Source organism: Numida meleagris, chromosome 2 (genome assembly GCF_002078875.1).
Source record: "Numida meleagris isolate 19003 breed g44 Domestic line chromosome 2, NumMel1.0, whole genome shotgun sequence".
NCBI classification, from domain to species: Eukaryota; Metazoa; Chordata; class Aves; order Galliformes; family Numididae; genus Numida; species Numida meleagris.
Window position 1 is genome coordinate 88329110 of NC_034410.1, and position 18029 is coordinate 88347138.

The 18029-nt window shown below is 43.0% G+C and overlaps 1 protein-coding gene across 1 annotated transcript in view; it reads right to left on the bottom strand.

Annotated features, from left to right (window-relative positions):
* The window catches only part of PARD6G (par-6 family cell polarity regulator gamma), a 59833-nt gene that overhangs the window by 34320 nt on the left and 7484 nt on the right, over positions 1–18029 (bottom strand). The window contains exon 2 of the mRNA XM_021388073.1: positions 14852–15074. Within this exon, the coding sequence (XP_021243748.1) occupies positions 14852–15074 (223 nt within the window). The remainder of the gene's footprint in view (positions 1–14851; positions 15075–18029) is intronic.

Below are 18029 nucleotides of genomic sequence, written 5' to 3' on the forward strand. Positions count from 1 at the left end.
GCTTTTATTCAAGTCACAATCTGGAGACCGAGTTTTTGCATGAAAACAAAACAATGCAAAAAGTCAGTTCCCAAGTGGATACAGAGCCACATGTGGAGCTACAGGAAGACAGAGCTTAGAAGCCACTTGCATCAGGGATTGTTTTCTCCTTTTGATTGGGCAAAAGAGAAAACATATCCAAGACAAGAATGTGCAATAAGATCAGATTAAGGAATGTTATTCACTCCTGGCTCCCCCTCAAAACAGAAGTCAAAGACTTTCCGCCATTCATTCACAAGATGTCTAAACACTGAGTCTTGCTGAAAGAGGACAGAAAAAAAAAGGGTAAGAGTGAAAGGCAGAAAGAGAGTTGCTCTTCTCAGCCTACTAATAAACTCCTAAAAGTGCTTTTCCTTCATCCATATGCTAAAAGCCAAAGCAATCCCTGCAGCATCAGCAGGCGCTGTGGCCAGGCCTGGGTCCCAGCCAGTCAAACACACTATTAAATGCATTCATACTTTCCCACTGAGACAAAGACTCAAAAGCCTAACCACTGCTCCATCCTCTGCGCTGCCTCTTCCCAGCTAACCCTCCTGATACTGCTCCTAAACAAAAATATCCTGACTTCTTACATCCATGTTTACACAAGGAAGAGGCTCTCAGGGTCACGGGCTGGAATAGCAGAGAAGAGCAGGCTCATTGCTGCAAACGTGTCCGCTCTTCTTCAAATTTGGCTTAGGACCTCAGTGGCTTTGCTGTCGCAACTCAGCATCCATTTACACAAACACCAGTGCGGTCGTCAGAGAAAGATGGATTGTAATTGAAACCACCAAAAATAACCATTGGCAAACAACACTTGTTATTTAGCACAGACCCCCCCACACCCTCCCCTCCTTAGCAGTTTTCATGGTAATGATTCAGCAGACACAGTGGCATCAGTCCAATATAAGGTCTCTTTATCCTCTTTCTGAAGAAGGATCGCAGAGCTGCGTAGAGCAGTTTAGGAGAGAACCCCAAGCCCAGACCGAGCTTAACCAATTTACCACCCCACCACATCCCAGCCACCAGAGAAAATAACAGACTAATGACAATCCAGGGAACTGTGTTAAGCCTTCATAAGGCCTCTTCTAGGGAGCCCTTTCCACACAAGTAAAACGGATCTAGGCTGCTATTCCCAATTGCTCATGAGTCAAGTAACTTTGTTAGGAAATGCTTGCTTAAGACCAGGGTTGTTACTTCAAGAGCTGGTATCTCACCTGCTTCACAAAGATAATCAAGGTACATGAGACAACACACCCCGAACTTCGCTCCTCTCTTTAACTAAACTGTGATATTGTTGGAAGTAGCTTTTCTTTGACTGTTTTAAATGTGTCAGGCTAGTACAGGAGTTGGCCACACACCTTCTGCTGAGATAACAAAGCTGGGCATACAACACGTCCCAGTAGTTTCATAAGCTAGTGAGCGTGCAAAAATTTGGATTTTTGTTGTTTTGTATATAAACGAAGATCATTTAGAATGAAAGTTCTTCATCTCAAAGAGGGCCAAACTGAAAAACTTATGAATGGCTTTGGGCAGTGATATAGTCACCAATTTTACCACACAGGGAGCAGCAGAAAGTAACACAACTGCACTAGATTTCATGCAAGTATTTCACTATTAAAGAAGACGGGAAGACACACAGTTTCAAAGGAGTCAAAATAAAATTACTTTCCTTCCTATAAGGTTGCATATGTAGGTGTCTATTTCCCTTTGCTGGGAACTGGAAGCTGGAGGAACTGTTCTACTCCTCTGGGTCTTTACAGGATTTGAATTTAAATCAGAACTGAGATTTAAAGGATAAGGAGACTCATCAGATCTTAAGTGTCTTCAAAAGACAGCAACAAAAACATCACCAATAAAAGTTTATCAGGCAGTACTAAACTGTTCACCCACCTTTTAGTGGGATGATAAGAAGTTAGGCATCATAAAATAGGGGAAAGAAAAAGCCAGCCCACCTGCCCCAGGCTGCTGGGAAGGTAGAATTCTGCACATTGCAAAAGTTCACGTGCATTACTGTGGAGACAACTACGTTACTCAGAAGCAGGGCTGGTGGTAGTGACTGTGCCGCTAGTAGCAAACGCAGCACTTGTGTGAACTAGAAATTTGGTAATCATCAGCCTCCTACCTTACATTTCGGAAATAAGTATCATTTTGAATGGGTAGAAAAGCTCCCCCACAGCAGCATTACCAAGCAAGCAAATTCAGGTATCATGTTTAAGTAGGTCTATTCTTCCACACCCTACTTCAGAACTTAGCAGCTTGGATCTCAGTAAAATACGACAAGTATTGATGCCCAGACTTAGATAAACACTGCATGTGTAGGTAGATACCACACACAGCCACTCTGCTTCTTCCAAGTGCCAATATTCTTAGTGCCACTGACACAGATAAAAAGTATGAACTGAATTCTGTACTTCCCGAATTCAACATCCAGCCTCCTTGGGATGATCTCCCTTGGTAAGGAGGTCTCCAGAACCAGTTCTAGCCAGATGAAGTTATCAAGTGATAATGAGATGTAGTGGCCTTAAATTTTGTCAGGGAAAGTTCGGGTTGGGTATTAGGAAAACATTTCTTCTCAGAAAGAGCAGTAATGCACTGGAACAGGCTGCCCAGGGAGGTGGAAGAGCCACCATCCTTGGAGGTTTTCAAGAAAAGGGTTGATGTGGCACTGAGCTACCTGGTATATGTTGGACTAGGTCACCAACTTCAAGAGGAGAGGGATTCCTGCACCACATCAAATAGCAACTACTCCTGACATTTTAGGCAGTGTGAAAGCTAAAAACATAAGATTTGGTTATGTCTGCCCTGAAACAATACAAATGCTGTCAGCCAGGTGCCATGTCCCCATGAGAAGGCAGGAACCAACATCTGACTAACAGACTTTACAACCACCCAGCACAAAGCATGAATATGCTCGGCTCCATAAGACACGTAAGTCTGCATGAGCTGACGCAGCCTTGCTACACAAAAGGGATGTGAGGCCATTATAGAGCCATGGTGCACCACACAGGTGTGAGACTGCAGGAAGCTGTCCGTACGGACCTGTGTACCTAGGATTCAGTGCACCCCCAGAAATACTTCTGACAGCAATTCTTGCAGCAGTGAATCCTTCCTCAGCCGGGATGTCACTTCCCCCTTGTTATTTCTATGGGCAAGCAGCTTTCCAGCAGCATGCATAGTCGACACAGACAGCCCAGGAGTGCCAGGAGGTCTTAAAGGAAGGGTGATCTATTTTGCTGGAGCTACTCTGACCACGTCAGTTGGAAGAGAGCCGCCATGGAAAGGTTCCATTGAGTGAATGCTGGAGAGCAAGCTAGCTAACCAGGTTTATGCTAGCAGGGAAACGTTTCCTCTCAGCTGCTGCTGATGTACATATAGAAGCACCATCTTCACACCTCTCTCAGCTCTCTCATTTGCATGGAACTGACGGAAAGGCTGAAACAGGCAATAACATCTCCCAAGACAGATGGAGCTAGTGACTGATCTTTCAAGATAAGCACACACACCCATAAACCAGACCAACAGGACTCAAGCACGCTACCCACACATCCTAATACACTCAGCAGGGCAGAAAGGTACCCACAGCATGCTGCAGCACTTCCTTGTGATGCAACACAGCTCTGGGAACTCAGGATGCAAGTGGTGAGAGGAAGGGTGTGGGACACAGACACTACTCACCAACTGAGGTACAGCAATAAAAAAATAAAAACAACAACAACAAAAAACAGCCCACACACTTAGGGCAATATCTAGCTTTACTCCAGGCATCCAGAGGCAGGACTTGCAGGTTAGTTGCAGAGGTGCTCAAACACCACCTCTCTACATTGCCTGGGGTTTGATGTCAGCGGAAGCCTGCTGTAAGACAGGGCTTTGCACACACCAGAAACATCCCCTCTCTTGCTTGCCAACACTATTACACTTCCCAGAGATGATGCAGGTGTACCCATACTGAGGGTCATTTGAACAAAGGAAGACACGTTTTTTGTAGCAAGCTGTTTCCTGTGATCTGCAACCCGTGAGCTGGCTCCTGTAGCCAGCTGCTTCTGGGAATGATTCAGGGAGGGGAGGTGGGTTTTGAGGTGCTGCCAAGCCAGTCTGCCCACAGCAGCAGATGTTAAGCCACAATGGATATCCAGCCTGCAGCTTCTCTCTCAGAGCTCCCCATCTCCTCTCTGCTCCCTCTGGATGTTGCATGCCCAAGATAAGCTTGAATACCATACCCACACCAGCTCCCTCACCTCTGGATGTTCAGCAGCTCATGTACAACAGATCGCTGTACAGCAGCACATGGCTATAGTCTCCAACACAGAATCTGTATTAAGCCCCTGCTAAAACACTTCTTCATTACATTGTACGTCCCCTGTAAAGTAAAAAATGAGCGTGCAGAAGGGGAAGCATGCTATGGCATGGTAGGAAACAAGAGGGTGGGTTTGGGGTGGTTTGTGTTGTTGAGTTTTTTTTTTTTTGCTTAAGCTAACAAGTTGTCTACATGTTCCCTATAACCAGTGGAAGGTAGACAAATAGATCCAGAAAGGAGAAAGTAAATCCTGAGCAGAGCAAAATACATCACAGGCCAGCACTCTTCTAGGGGGCAGGCTGGCAGCCTTCAGGACAACCCAAATATAGTATTTATGCAAAAAAAAAAAGTTAAGGCTCCAAACTCCACAGTGTGACAAGAGCTGGCAGGTAATGCTGTCACACAGCCTTTGAAGACCTCCTTGTTTTCAGAAATCTGCCAAATCAGGAAGGGAAAATTCTGCAATACTTCACCAGCACCTTTGCTTTCACCAGCAGAAGGCAAGAGATTTGAACAGAAGACTGACATTAAATGTTTCCTGGTTTTGATAGCTGTGGCCGAGTACAGGGTCAGGTATCTTGAAGAGGTCACAAAGGCACCTTCACCTAAAACAAAATCTGACGTGGCTGTGGGCTTAGCCTATTTAGCCAAGCAGAGGTGTTAGCCAGACCTAGCAAAAATCAAGATCAGAATTAGCTCAATTGCCCTTGCAAACATAAAGCTCACTAGCAGATCATCAGTGATGTTTGCGCCTCAGTTGTTATCCAGGGGGAACCCTTAGGACACAACCTTTCAGGTACAGCAACCTGATGAAAGGAGACGTGGTTATCCACATGGAAAAGTAACTCCCACATGAAGCAACCCAACAGATGAAGAAGCTTTGAGAACTCAATTTTTATTTTGTTGTTAGTGACAAAGACACACGACCTCTGGACTTATCTGTGGGATCTATTATAAAGAGTCTGAATGGATGCTTACAGTTTGGGGGGGGAATTCCTTCTGAAACCTTATGGATTTCTGGTTTAACACATTCGTTTTTGTCCCTTTACTCGTGCCAACTGCACTTAAAACTTAACTGCGCTAAGTACACAACAAAGACTTGAAGATGGCATTATTTTGTAAATAAAGCCACTGCATCTGCTCATAGCAAACTGCCTGACAGAACAAAAACAAAGCAGTAAGGCACCATCCAGATGAACAAAGTGAACAAACCAGTTGTCATCGGTGAGGTGTCAGAACTGATAGGCCTCTGTGGTATCCATGGATGAGTAAAAGCTTAAAGCCTTTTCAAGCCCTCAGCTGGTACTCCACCTTTAAAAGAATCAGCAGTGGCCATCTGCAGCAGCCGAGGAGGCAACAACATGGCCTCAGAGCCCACTGCTGCCAGAGGCTGGGACACACCTTCTGTGCTGCTCCCTACCCAGACACCGCCTTCCACCAGCTCAGCAGGATAGCAGCTCTCCAGCTACCACAGTGGCCAGGCACTACAGAATTTCTGATTCATTGGTAAAATCAACTTAATCAATTGTTCTCCTTCAAACTTGCACACAGAAGCAGAGAATAAAGTTAACTGAAGATCCTTGGAACAAGCCGCCCAGGGAGGTGGTGGTGTCGCTGTCCCTGGAGATGTTCAGGAACCGTGCGGACGTGGCACTGAGGGACATGGTCAGCTGCCATGGGCTGATGGTTGAACTAGATGATCTTTGTGGCCCTTTCCAACCGTAATGACTCTGTGATTCTATTAATTACAGGCATTTTTTCCCTCACTAATTATTTCCTTACCTGCTCTGTCACTGCTACCCCACTTCTATTAGTACTCCCCAAGCTTCCTTCCAACATCTGGAATCCAGTAGGCACCAGTACCTGTGTGCTTTCACCCAGCAAACTCCCTCCCAGTAACAGCCTTGCAGAACAATTCAAAACCTATGACAAGGAGCAGAAAGCAAGAAAAAACAGTAGAGGGGAGAAATCAGCAAGATAGAAAAATATGGGAAAATGAAGGGAGGAGAAGGAAGAAGGAAATGAGTGGTGTGAAAGTTCTTCATATGAAGTTTCTAGAAGTTACTTGGTGTCAGTATATCTCAGGGGACTGAAGAGCAAGAACAACAGTGAAGTTTTCTAGGTTAATAGTTTCCTTAATATTCCCAGAGGGTTGTTCATTACTCTAAACATAGCACAGAGGAAAAAACAAAACTTGAGCAGATCATCATTAGGGGCAGGATCAAAAATGAGGCTTTCAGCTGCCCCCAAACCACTTTCACTCTCAGAATTGGAAAATATCATGAGTGCTTATGCAGTATTAAAGCTGATGCTCACAATTGGAATATGCAATCCTAACAACAGGCAGTCATAAGACAAAAGAGGAGCTTTCACTTTTAAAAACAGATATTGTCTGCGTTATGGCTTTTTGAGCTATATTTTCAGTCATTGGATCTGCTTTTTCAATGCCTACTACAGCTAGCAGAAGTATCACGCATTGCTCACTTGCTTTCAGTGCAAGAGCGCACCCATTAAGTTGTTATAAGCCCTTTAGAGTACTTAAGAGAATCAGTAGAAAGCCTACTCCCGAAGGCCTGAACGCTGAGTTAATGTGTGCATTTGTATTGGGTATCTGTCCTCCCTCACCACATGAAAGCTGCTTTGAGCTTGCAAGGTCTCTTGAGGTAAAATCCAGAACACATGTCAAGAAGAGATCATCAGGTGCATTTCATTATCTGCACATTGTACTTCTTTCCATCAAGAGAGGAAATGACAGCTCTGCAGAACAGGAAAAAACCTGAGCCATGCGCAGGAAACAGAACCTCATGTTTTGACTGCTAAGGTAAGGAAACATAAATAGTGGAAAATTCCCTCATACAGACCTCAGCACCAGTGGATCATCTGACAAGCCTTCCTCTCCAGTTTTAATACAGTCGGGCCACCTGTTACAGGGGCCTCACTATTTTAAATAATAAGGGTCAGACCAAGAAAGAAAACAAGAAATAACTTTCAGCAGAGACTGTCTTTTTGCAGACATGATTTGGCATAACTGGGGGAGTTTGCTGTTTTTTGTTTTTTGTTGTTGTTGTTGTTGTTGTTTTTTAAAGTAACATCACAGCAGCGATCTGCAACCATAAGACAGCAATGGTGAGTGTGGAGTATAAGAAGACTGCAGTTATTTACTTTGTCACATGTGGGTCAACAGTGAAAGCCAAGCAAGGAGTTGAGGAGAGGTTCCTATTCAAGGCTGCATGAGCTTCTGCTGCAAATGAACTCCCTGAGTCTAATTTCAGCTGCATTTGTGGTGCCAGTGCCAGCTAGATGCAATTTAGGAAGCATTACCTGTAGCAGTTAAACTTCAGTTTAAAAGTTTAAACAGTTAAACTTCAGTTATTAATAATTTTCTTCATAAATTTCTGAACTTTGAAACCAAAAGCAAATCCTGCACAGCTTTAACACAAAAATGCCATAAGTTTTTTCAGCCAACTATAGAGCAGCAGCATTTTCACAAGGCTTTTGCTCCATCCCTAGCATACAGTGCAGCCACTAATATTTATGCAGCACACAGGGAAAACTTTGTTGTAGAAACACCAGTTTCAGATTTACTCTAGTAACCCAATGTGTAGGCAACGCTATTTCCAGGCACTTTCCTCTCCTAACACCTAAAATTCTTGCTTACCAGCTATTCTAGCTGCAATTTAACTAACCAGAGATGAAAAACAAATACCGTCATATTCTAAACATGGAGTTTTCAGGGAGAAAAGCAGCCTTGCTGGCTCTGCTCAGCCAACAGGTATCATTAACCATGCCAACAACAAAATCTAAGGCTGTTTTGTGTTTATGTCTGATGAGCCAGATAAAACAATGTTTTCAAGGATGCTTAATAAAGTAGTTGAAAGATTACCCAGTCTCATCATTTGCACATGAAAGGTGGAGCAAAGAAGCTACAGTAATTTGTTGCCAGACTTCACTGGAACAAACAGCTGCATTTTTACTTATCTTCAGATATCAAAGAACTTGAGTGAGGCAAAGATCACTTGGTTTGACGAGCATTCAAAGACCACTCCAGCTCAAACAGAGATGTTTCCAAAGAAAATCATGAAAGGATTTAATTTAAGCCTAGCAGCAATTCCTATTATATTAGCATTACCTACCACCATCCCCTAATCTTGTCAAAAGCTTGGGCAAGATGCTTTTCCTCCTTTTTCAATGCAGCAGTGCTGTCCTTTTCCAAAGGCTGCAAGCAGACAAACGCTTCCTCCTAAAAGCTGATGTTTCACTGCAACGTAAGTCAGTGTAAAGCTGCCGTGGTCCTGCCTGGCCCACGCTAACGCCTCAGAAGAGCAACTAGTTTTCTGCCAGAGAGCTGTCTGGAAGAGCTCAGCCACCGGGTCACACCTGTGCCAAGGCAGAAGAGACATGGCAGCAGACCTGGGATGATTTGGACAGCAGAAGGGCTGCATCTCCTGCTGAACCAACAAGACTCAGTGCCAACACAGTTGCTTCCGCCCTCTCCTCTTCAAAAAGAGTACATAAGCCTCAAGTCATCTTCTCTGCACTCCAAACTTTAATTTTAATGCCCCAGATTCATAGAAGGACGTTTTGAAAATCTGCACAGCTCAACCAAGACCAGAAGCAGTTCAGGGCCTCGACACGTGCTGCTACCTGCTTTATTATTTAATATACCAGATGCCTTTAATGAGAGCAGTAAAATCACATTGCTTTTTTTTCCAAAGGACAACATTTTGAGATGATAAAGTGAACGCCTGCATTGTAAAATAAACAGGAAGGTTACTAAAGAGCGAAAAGATGTTTAAGACTTCAACTCTTAAACTTTTCCACTAGTAGTCTCAGCAGAAGGTTGAAGGTTTTAGATAGCTGCAAATAGGTTTTAGTTGCTGCCTCAAAGCCAGTTCTCATGTTTAACACATGTGGTTAGACAGCCAACCACCATTCCTGAGGATTATCTGCTTAGAGTATGAAAGACAATAAAACAACACACCATCGGTTTTTCAGTCAGACCTGGGCATGATTCCCATTAGCACATTTTTTTTTATTTTAGAACTGTAACTGCTATGATTTTATGAAACAAGAAAGCTAAACACAGATGCTGGTACTTGAAGCAAAACAGAACTTTGCCAGGTAAGTAAACTGTAGAGCTATGAACTGCATCTGCACATAAAGAGACTTTGCATTGAATGGCACAGCAGTTCAAACACGTTAGTCACTGCACACAGCTGAGGAAAAATAGCGTCTTCTGAATTGGTTAAAACAATCCATGTTCAACACCAGATCCAAAAGCCAGCCTAGTAAATGCACATTTTTCACTGCTGATTTTGGATTAAGTTTTAAGTGAGAACTGATGGTAGACTGCAGCTCTAGCCACTGTAAGAGAAAAATCAATGTCTGGTGTACAATGTACTGGTTTACTGTTACCATAATAGACTATTAAAATACAAGTACAGAAGAACAGGCACTTAACTGTGAGTTTCTGAAGATGATACTTAAGAGCTTTTTTGCACACTATCAGTTTTGATGACCGCAAAATATGAAACAAAGGTACTACAAGACATCAGCCTTCTCTTGCTTCAGGCCACCTCAATGACCAGTTGCAGTTTGTTTGTGGCATTAACTATTATGTTAGGCTCTGTTCTGGGTAGCTTTATAGAGGGTCTTAGGGTTAGTTGCTCTGTTAGAGTGCTCTTCAGCTTCCTAAGGTTTTTTTGTTTCTTTTGTGTGCCTGTAGAAAGTCTATTATTTGATATAACATACAGAAATACAGGTCCAACATCTGATAATATCAGAATTCCAGTTGTCTTCTATCTGTAGGAAAAAAAAACTTTTAGAAAGCTTTAAAATTAACTCCATTAATGGAAAGATTGTCAATTTGATCTAGAAGGTGCTTTAGGCTTGATAAAGGTCCCCAACATTCTTTAGTTTGCTGTTATTTTTATGGAAGTTGCTTAAGAGCTGTAGCAATACACTTGCTGATTCATACAATCAGCAGCAGTACTCACACAACAGCCACAAATTCGGTTCCTACTGACACTCTACACATCTCCTCAAGACTGCCTGAATATTTAAACAAGTTTTTTTTTTTTTTTTTTTTTTAATCCAAACCCCAACTCCTTCAGGTATTCTTTGAGAACTGCTCTGCCGAGAGAGGTACTTTTACATTTGTACTACCAACACAGAAAAGCAGTGATGCTTACAGAAACTCAGGCAAAGAAAGCAGGGGTCCAAACTCTCAAACCGTCATCAGGATGCACCTCCATTCGTGACGGGGACAAACCTAAACACTCCCAAAAAAGAAGAGTTAATGTGACCTCAGTCTGGGATCAAAATGAGGACAAGCTGCTCACCAGCTCTCTCACCTGCTTTGCTACTTTAACTGCAAGCAGCTCTTATGTTACTGCCCATGCAGTCCTACAGACTAGTAAGAAGTCAAAGTCTGGTCATCAGCAGTCTCTCTTACTTCTCCCAGAACCCAGCCTGGATTTACAACAGCATGCCCAGCCAGAATTAGAACCAAATATCAGTCCATTCGCTATGCCTGCTGTTCTTCAGCATCCCGGACTGGGACCTACCTCCATTGCTTCTGGAAAAAAAAAAAAAATGCTGCAGAGTACTTTTGCAGGGTGATCAACATCTTCAACCTGCAATACTTCTCAGCAGTTTCTAACCTTACTAGGTTAAGCACACTACAGTTGATATACCCAAGCAAAGGCAGGCAAATCTTGGAATCTCTTATCTCACAGACCTTCACTAAAATCCTTACAACCCACTCACAGAATTCAAGGAGTTGTTTCAAGGCAGGTTTATAATGAAAGTCACTAGACTTCTGATTATTCCATTCTATTTAAAAGCTTCTAAAACAGCCTAGTTTGCACACACACTGACTGGGAGACAGGCATTACAAACAAGATTTGACAGTAATGTCATTCCATTTAATCATACAAGGAGAAATGCAGTGCATTCACAGTACGTAATACTGATCCCTTTCAGTTTTTCAGTTAGTTTCTGTTTGAACTTGCAGCTTAAACATTTTTGCTGTATTCAGAAGACTGCATCTCTCATGAGCTGTAGTTTAAATCAGACACAGAACACATGAAGTCTTGAAAAAATGATGAACAACTGCATCTTCAGATAAGCTCTTCATTCACACAGGTTTTGGCTAGAGTACAAGAGTTCAGTCATTGTGTAGTAAGTCAAACACCTCCATAATTCCTTGCATTGTTCTAGAATCTTTGGTATATCCATCCTTTCCCCCAACAGCAGGCATCTTCTATGGAGCTCTGGATATGTCTGATATCAGTCACAGCCAAATAAACAAACTCTTGGGCTGGAAGCATCAGCTGATATAAATTACTATTGTGCTAATGAAGTCAAGAGCCACATCAGCTTACAGCAGCTGAGGACACAGCCCATACTGTAGCCTGGGAAAGCAAGTCAAAAGAAAAACTGGCTTTTCTTTTTATAGCCTGGTTGTCTAACTAGGATTTTTATCTGCATTGTAATTTGGAGGGAAGAGCAACACATACTTTCAGCAGATGGATCACTCTGAGCTGAGCTCACTCAGATCTAACCAGTAGAAGTCCTAGCGGCTTCAAGACCCCCCAAAAGCATCTAGAGTAATTGTTGCAGGCACACTGGGAATAGCAATCCAGTTTGTAGTAAAAAGGCTGGCTAATAAGCACTGACATCCCCTGCCTGGAAGAGGGAACAGCTGCTATGATCCTGAAAACTTCAGGGCTCTGGAGACACAAACAAGAATGAGGACACAGAATAAAACAGGAATCCCACACTTAGACATCAATCTGGCATGTGAGTATCAAACTAAGTGCTTAGCTTCCGGGGACAAGTTGGGAAAGTGCTTTTGAATCAAAGGAGTGGAAGATGAAGCTCAGATTTAGAAGAAAAAAACATGGCAAACAAACAAAAAACCTCCAATTAGCAAATTGTTGCTTGATCTTTATGCAAAGAGTAAGTCACCTGCTTTGTCACTCTGCTAACAAATAGTTACACTCATTTAACATGATTAAATAATCTACTTGACAAGAGAAAGGATAACCCAGCTATAATATAGGAAAACAGATAGAATGACTAATCACACAGTTGATAAACAGCCCTCTCTACTACAAAAAGACCTGAAGCTCAACTATTCACTCATTCCATGCCTACATACTTCTGTCCAGTTCCCCCAGGCCCCTCTACTCTACAAAGCTGCAAGAAGAGTCTTTGGCAGCCACCTCCTATGACTTTTTCCACCAACTGACAGCAATCCATGACCCAGCAGGCTTTAGAGTCTGTGCTCTGCAGTCTCCCTCAAAGTCACAGAAGAGGACAGGCTTCATATTTTACTGGCATCCTTGTCAATTTAATTTCCCACCTCCGCAGCCAGAGTTTAGGGTGTGAGCTGAAGCACTGCAGACATACCACATTCCCCTGGATGGCACAATGGTTTCCTGCTCCCTGGGAAAGCTGCCTAGCACCTTGTTCCCTAGAGCAGGTCTCCAGCAGAAGGGCCAGCACTGCTTCAGGGAAAGCAGGGGGCGGGACGTCTGATGGAGAAAAGGAGGAAGAGAGACAAGATTTCAGGAATCCCTGTTATTTTTGAAGGGAACAATTTCTCAAGGTTGCTTCTCATAAAAGGAAACGTGGATGCTTCCAAACCACCTTGTACAAGTATGCGTCTTGAGTGTTAACCACAGGAGTCCCATATTAAAAGGTGCCATTAATCAAAGGGACAGACCAGAATTCATTTTGGCTTTAGACGGAGCACACGAGAATGCACATTGGGAAAGCTTTCAGGCATTGCTGCATGCAGAGAGGCATTGACTTGTCTTTCCTCTTATATAAGCTTCCTTTTTGAGTCAGTGTAATTCTTTCCACCAAATAGCAAGTTTTAAAAAAGTTTTTTTTTTTTAAAGAGGAAATACTGCATTTTTCCATTAAAAGTTAAAAACCTTCACCAATAGCGTATTATCTCCTACTGAATAACAGGAGAGAGCATCTTTCCCACATCTAGCTAAGTATTCTTTCACCTGCCTCTTTGTGTGATCAACAGTTCTGCTTCAACTCCTCTCCCAGTGCAGCTAGGGATACTCAACTTTCAGTGTTCTGCGCAGAGCAAGAAGAGCCGCATTTTGAACGGGATTGATTCAGAGAGACATGAATAAACTTGAACTGAAGCAGGCATGACAAAATCATGCAAGCAATTTCTTACGACCTGACCCACCATGAACATTCAAGCCCTAGCAGGCATTGCAGGAAGGAGATATAAGAGGGTTTGTCATCTAACTTGGCATTTCCTGTACGAGAAAGGAGAGACAGCAACTCAAGTCCTCTCTCATAGACATTCCAACTCATATGACAGACATGTATATAAACAAAAGAAACTTGTCTAGGTCTAGATCTAAAAGGAGGCAGACAACATGCTCTGAATGGGGAGGGCCACAGAGCTCTCTGTATCTAACGACACCATATTAAGCCACACACTAAATCAGCTCCTATCAGTGAGCAGGCTGGAGCCTCTTGCCAAATCCTAGTCAGTACAAAACCCAAGCAGTAGAGTCCAGCCCCAAGAAGAGTGATCAAAGTCACAGATCAAGTCCCCTTTCTGACTCTGCTACCAACATGAGTTTAATTCCTAACCCTGTGCTAGAAATTGCTGTGTCTGAAAACACCGTGGAGGCAGCATTAACACAGCATCATGTTCCTGTGGGATTTAATGAGTTCTGTGGGAAGACACCTTGTCTGAAGCAACTGTCAAACACAGTCTTTGGGGGAAGGTAGGGAATAGTTTCAGTTATCTACAATAAAAGCTTTACAAGAATAACACACAGCCACCTAAAACCTGAAGTCAACCTGACATTCAGGCAATTCTGCCCAACGCTTGCTTGATGATGATGACCAGGGCAGCCTGGTCTAGTGGTTGGTGGCCCTGCACTTAGCAGGGGGGTTGAGACTTGATGATCTTTGAGGTCCTTTTCAACCCAGGCCATTCTATGGTTCTATGATGATTCAGAAGTAGGGGAAAAAAATAATCGACAGTCATTTACATAAGGACAGAAGGGAGATCATCTGTTTGTCTGCCAGATCAATGTCAAACATTTGCAATGTAACCTTTTTTCCTCTCTTAAATAACTATGTATCTTTGAATTTATACACTATGCAGCCATGAATACTTGAATATGATGCTACTATCACGATGGATGGATGAATAGGATTTCTAAATGTGTTGCAGTAGTACAACACTACAATCCCCTCCCACGATCAGGCAGAGTGGTGCTGTTGGCATGCTCTGGTGATAACAGAGCATGGGCAGCACAAGGCACATTCAATAGGAAAAGAAGGATCTTGGGGTGACACCCAGATGCCATACTTCTACTTGCCCTGACACCACACCACTTCTGCACACCAAAACGAAGTGCCTGAAAGAACAGCCTGCGACCCTGACAGGAGATCCTAAGCTCCTCTTACATCACCTCAGCCTTCAAACAAGGGCCACCTTGTCCCAGCACATTTCAATATGCTGAAATGAGAATCACATCTTACCTTGTCTTTGTATAAAAACCCTGAGCAGCGGATGAGCACTTGAAACAGCCTTGAAGAAGTTGTCATCGTTATTAATAGGGAGAAGGTCTCCATGCACATCAGCATATCCAATCATCACTTCCAGGTTGGCTATGTGATGAATATGAAGAATTAGTTTATAGAAGTCCTCAAACTTTCCTGGCTTGTAGCGGTCCAGGGAGAACCTTCTGAACTCTGCCCCAAACTGCAAGAGAAAACAAAGAATATCTGCTTTCAAACATCACCAAAGCACAATGTTTTAGCTTGGTGCTTAAACACGGCGTCCATAACCTCTCCTTTCTATATGTATCAGTGCTTTCAAGTCCACAAACATCCCATTAACCCCTCCCATTAGAATATAACCATGGCTACCAAGACATCACCCTGCTTGACAATAGGTATGCTCTCATGTGCCACCTTAATATCTGAAAATATACACTAAATTTTCATCCCACAGGATTACATTTGTAGGATTCAACTCTGAAGCGCCATCATTCATTATCATCATAATCTCAGACATCCACAGAACTAGTCTTCTCTGAAGCAGAAGTGCTCACTCTACTGCTTTCAAAAGAAGTTACTCAGCTATTCAAACAACCTTAATAAAAATTCTTTACATGCTTTCCATCAATACCACTGGGATCCCAACCACGATACTTCTTAGTGCGGTATGCAAGCGCACAGCCTGCTATTAGGAAATTACACTCACTCTGCATGCCCCCAAAATTTCCTGGCATCCATGCAGAATGAGCAAGATCTTCAAGTGAGTTTCTACAGGTTTCATTTTTCCATCACTCCATCAGTTTCTAGTTTTGAAGCTTTATGAGTGACTTAAAAAAATTAAAAATCCAGGAGGGATGGTTTGGCACAAAACAATTTAACACGCTTTAAATACATTAAGTTATTTAAAGTAAGTCAAAAAGTGACTGTAGAAAACACTTTAATTAGCCTTACTTCTGATATCAGAAAACAAGTATGCTATTAAGAACAGGAGGAAACTATCAGATTCTCCAATTTTGGAAGCAAATGGCGTGAAAAATCAGGCATCTAGCTAAACCAATAAGTCAGCTGTCTGGTATGTTTCTTTCCCTAACTTAGATAATTTAGTACTGCTGTTTATCAACTGAACCTCTTCATCATGCTCATTCCTGAAAACATGGAAGTATAAATCCAGGAATAAGGCTGTGGCTAGGATCTCATTGCAAATGAGAACTGCCAAGTCTGTCAATACCAGGCAAGAGATGACAGACAAAAGAAAAAAAAAACAACCAAACAGAAAGATCAAAGAAAATTGAGAACTTTTTACAAGTTCTTTCTCAAAGCAGAGGTTCTCAGTTGTTAAATCAACTTATACAAGCCACCCTTTTGCTGAGGCTAACAAAAGTATGAATCATCACCAGAATTATATTTATTCGGGCAAAAAAAAAAAAAAGAAAAAAGTCCTACTGGCTTTTGGGTGCAAGCATGTTTTCAAATTACTTCTGCAGTTACAAAAATCCCACTCCTCAGCATCAAAGCCTAGTTGCGATCATCTGAAAGCTTGTTTAGTCAAATTAAGCTGCTTGCTTGTAATATTAACTGCTAGTTCCAGTCTGGATTTCAATTCAGAGTGCCCATCATAATGCACAAAAGCCAAACAAACCACAGCTGGTTCCAATGGAAGAAAAACAGTCTCTCTTTGTCCTCCACCCCCTGCTCCTCTCCAAAGAAATATCCATGTGACAGCTTACTTCTATTGACATATTTTAAACCAAAGGAAAGCCAACATTTTTATTTGAACAGTATCTAAAAGTTTTCCTTTAGGTACAAGAGAAAAAAAAACCATGTTCACCTGACAAGCTGAGCACCAGAGTAAGCGCAAGAGGCAGCAATGAGATCTCTGTAGGCCTTGTTTAGAGCTACACTCCTTCTACGCACACCTGAACACAGGATCTCTTTAGCCAAAGCAGCATCCCTCAGGTGCCAGTCCCAGCAAACACTCGGTTACTGGGGAGGCCACTTGCTTAGCCCCACATGCAGGCACGGTGCTCGCATACCCCAGCCTACAAAACACCTCAGTGAAGTGTTTTGCACACTGGTGAGCCTGTGGGTCCTGATGTGCCCAGCACTAGGACACCGTGTTCAGGGGAAAAGTGACATGGGAACGGAGAGGAGAAAAAAAGCAAGGACAGCTATTATGACCCCAGGCTGAGCTTCGGCTGCTACAGGAGTGGTGGACAACAATGAGGAGACCAGGCCTCCCAGCCTACGCCCTGCAGGAGGCACGTCCAGTATCCGTGGAAGGCAACATGGGGTATCAGCGCACCACGGGGACCCTGCTGCAGACCTGGGGCACCGAGGGCTGATACTAGCACTGCATAGCCAAATCGACTAGTTTAACCTTGGGAGAGTCAAGAGGCAACTTCCCCCGTGTAGGAGCATGACAGCGATACACTAGTGTATGTGATTTCACATGTCTCTGCATGAAGCAGCCCTTCAAGGCAAGGGAGCTGGAAGGCGACTCTGCAGAGGGAAAGGAAGTCCCTTCAAAAGGGATTTAAGCGGAAATGCAGATGATGTTTTGTTGTTTAAAGACTAGCATTGCTGTAGTTGTAGCTTAGCTGATTAATATACCCTGGGCGCATGCACAGGCAGCAACCATTGTCAGCGGGTCCTTTCAGAGGAGGGAAAAAAAAATGCTTCAGCAGTGACCGCTCATTCATCATCCCTAATGAGGCTGATAGAGAGTATCACAGTAATAATAGGTTTTGCAGTACCGCACAGCTTGGAGACCGGGTGCTCTGCATTGTATTCAGCCAGGATTTCAAGATAACACCCACCGCGTATCTTCCAGAAACTTCAAATTTGGAGGGCTTTTCAAAGACAGCCACGATGACTATCTGCTTTTCTAAGCTACAAAGTTCATCTTTAGTCTATCACTCCAGTGAAAGAGACACAAGGATTGGTGTTTGCTAGCAGTCTCTGCCAGAACAATACTGTATTACACTGTTTGACAAACTAACAGTTTTAACAAGCAGATTAGTTTTCTATAATGAAGTAAATGATTCTGACCTTTTTATCTAATGCAAATACAGCATCTACTATTGCAAAAGTCAGAGGGCAGGAGGGCCTAAGGGTACTTCAATGAATTTAGTCTAACAGAGCTAATTATCTTGGGGGG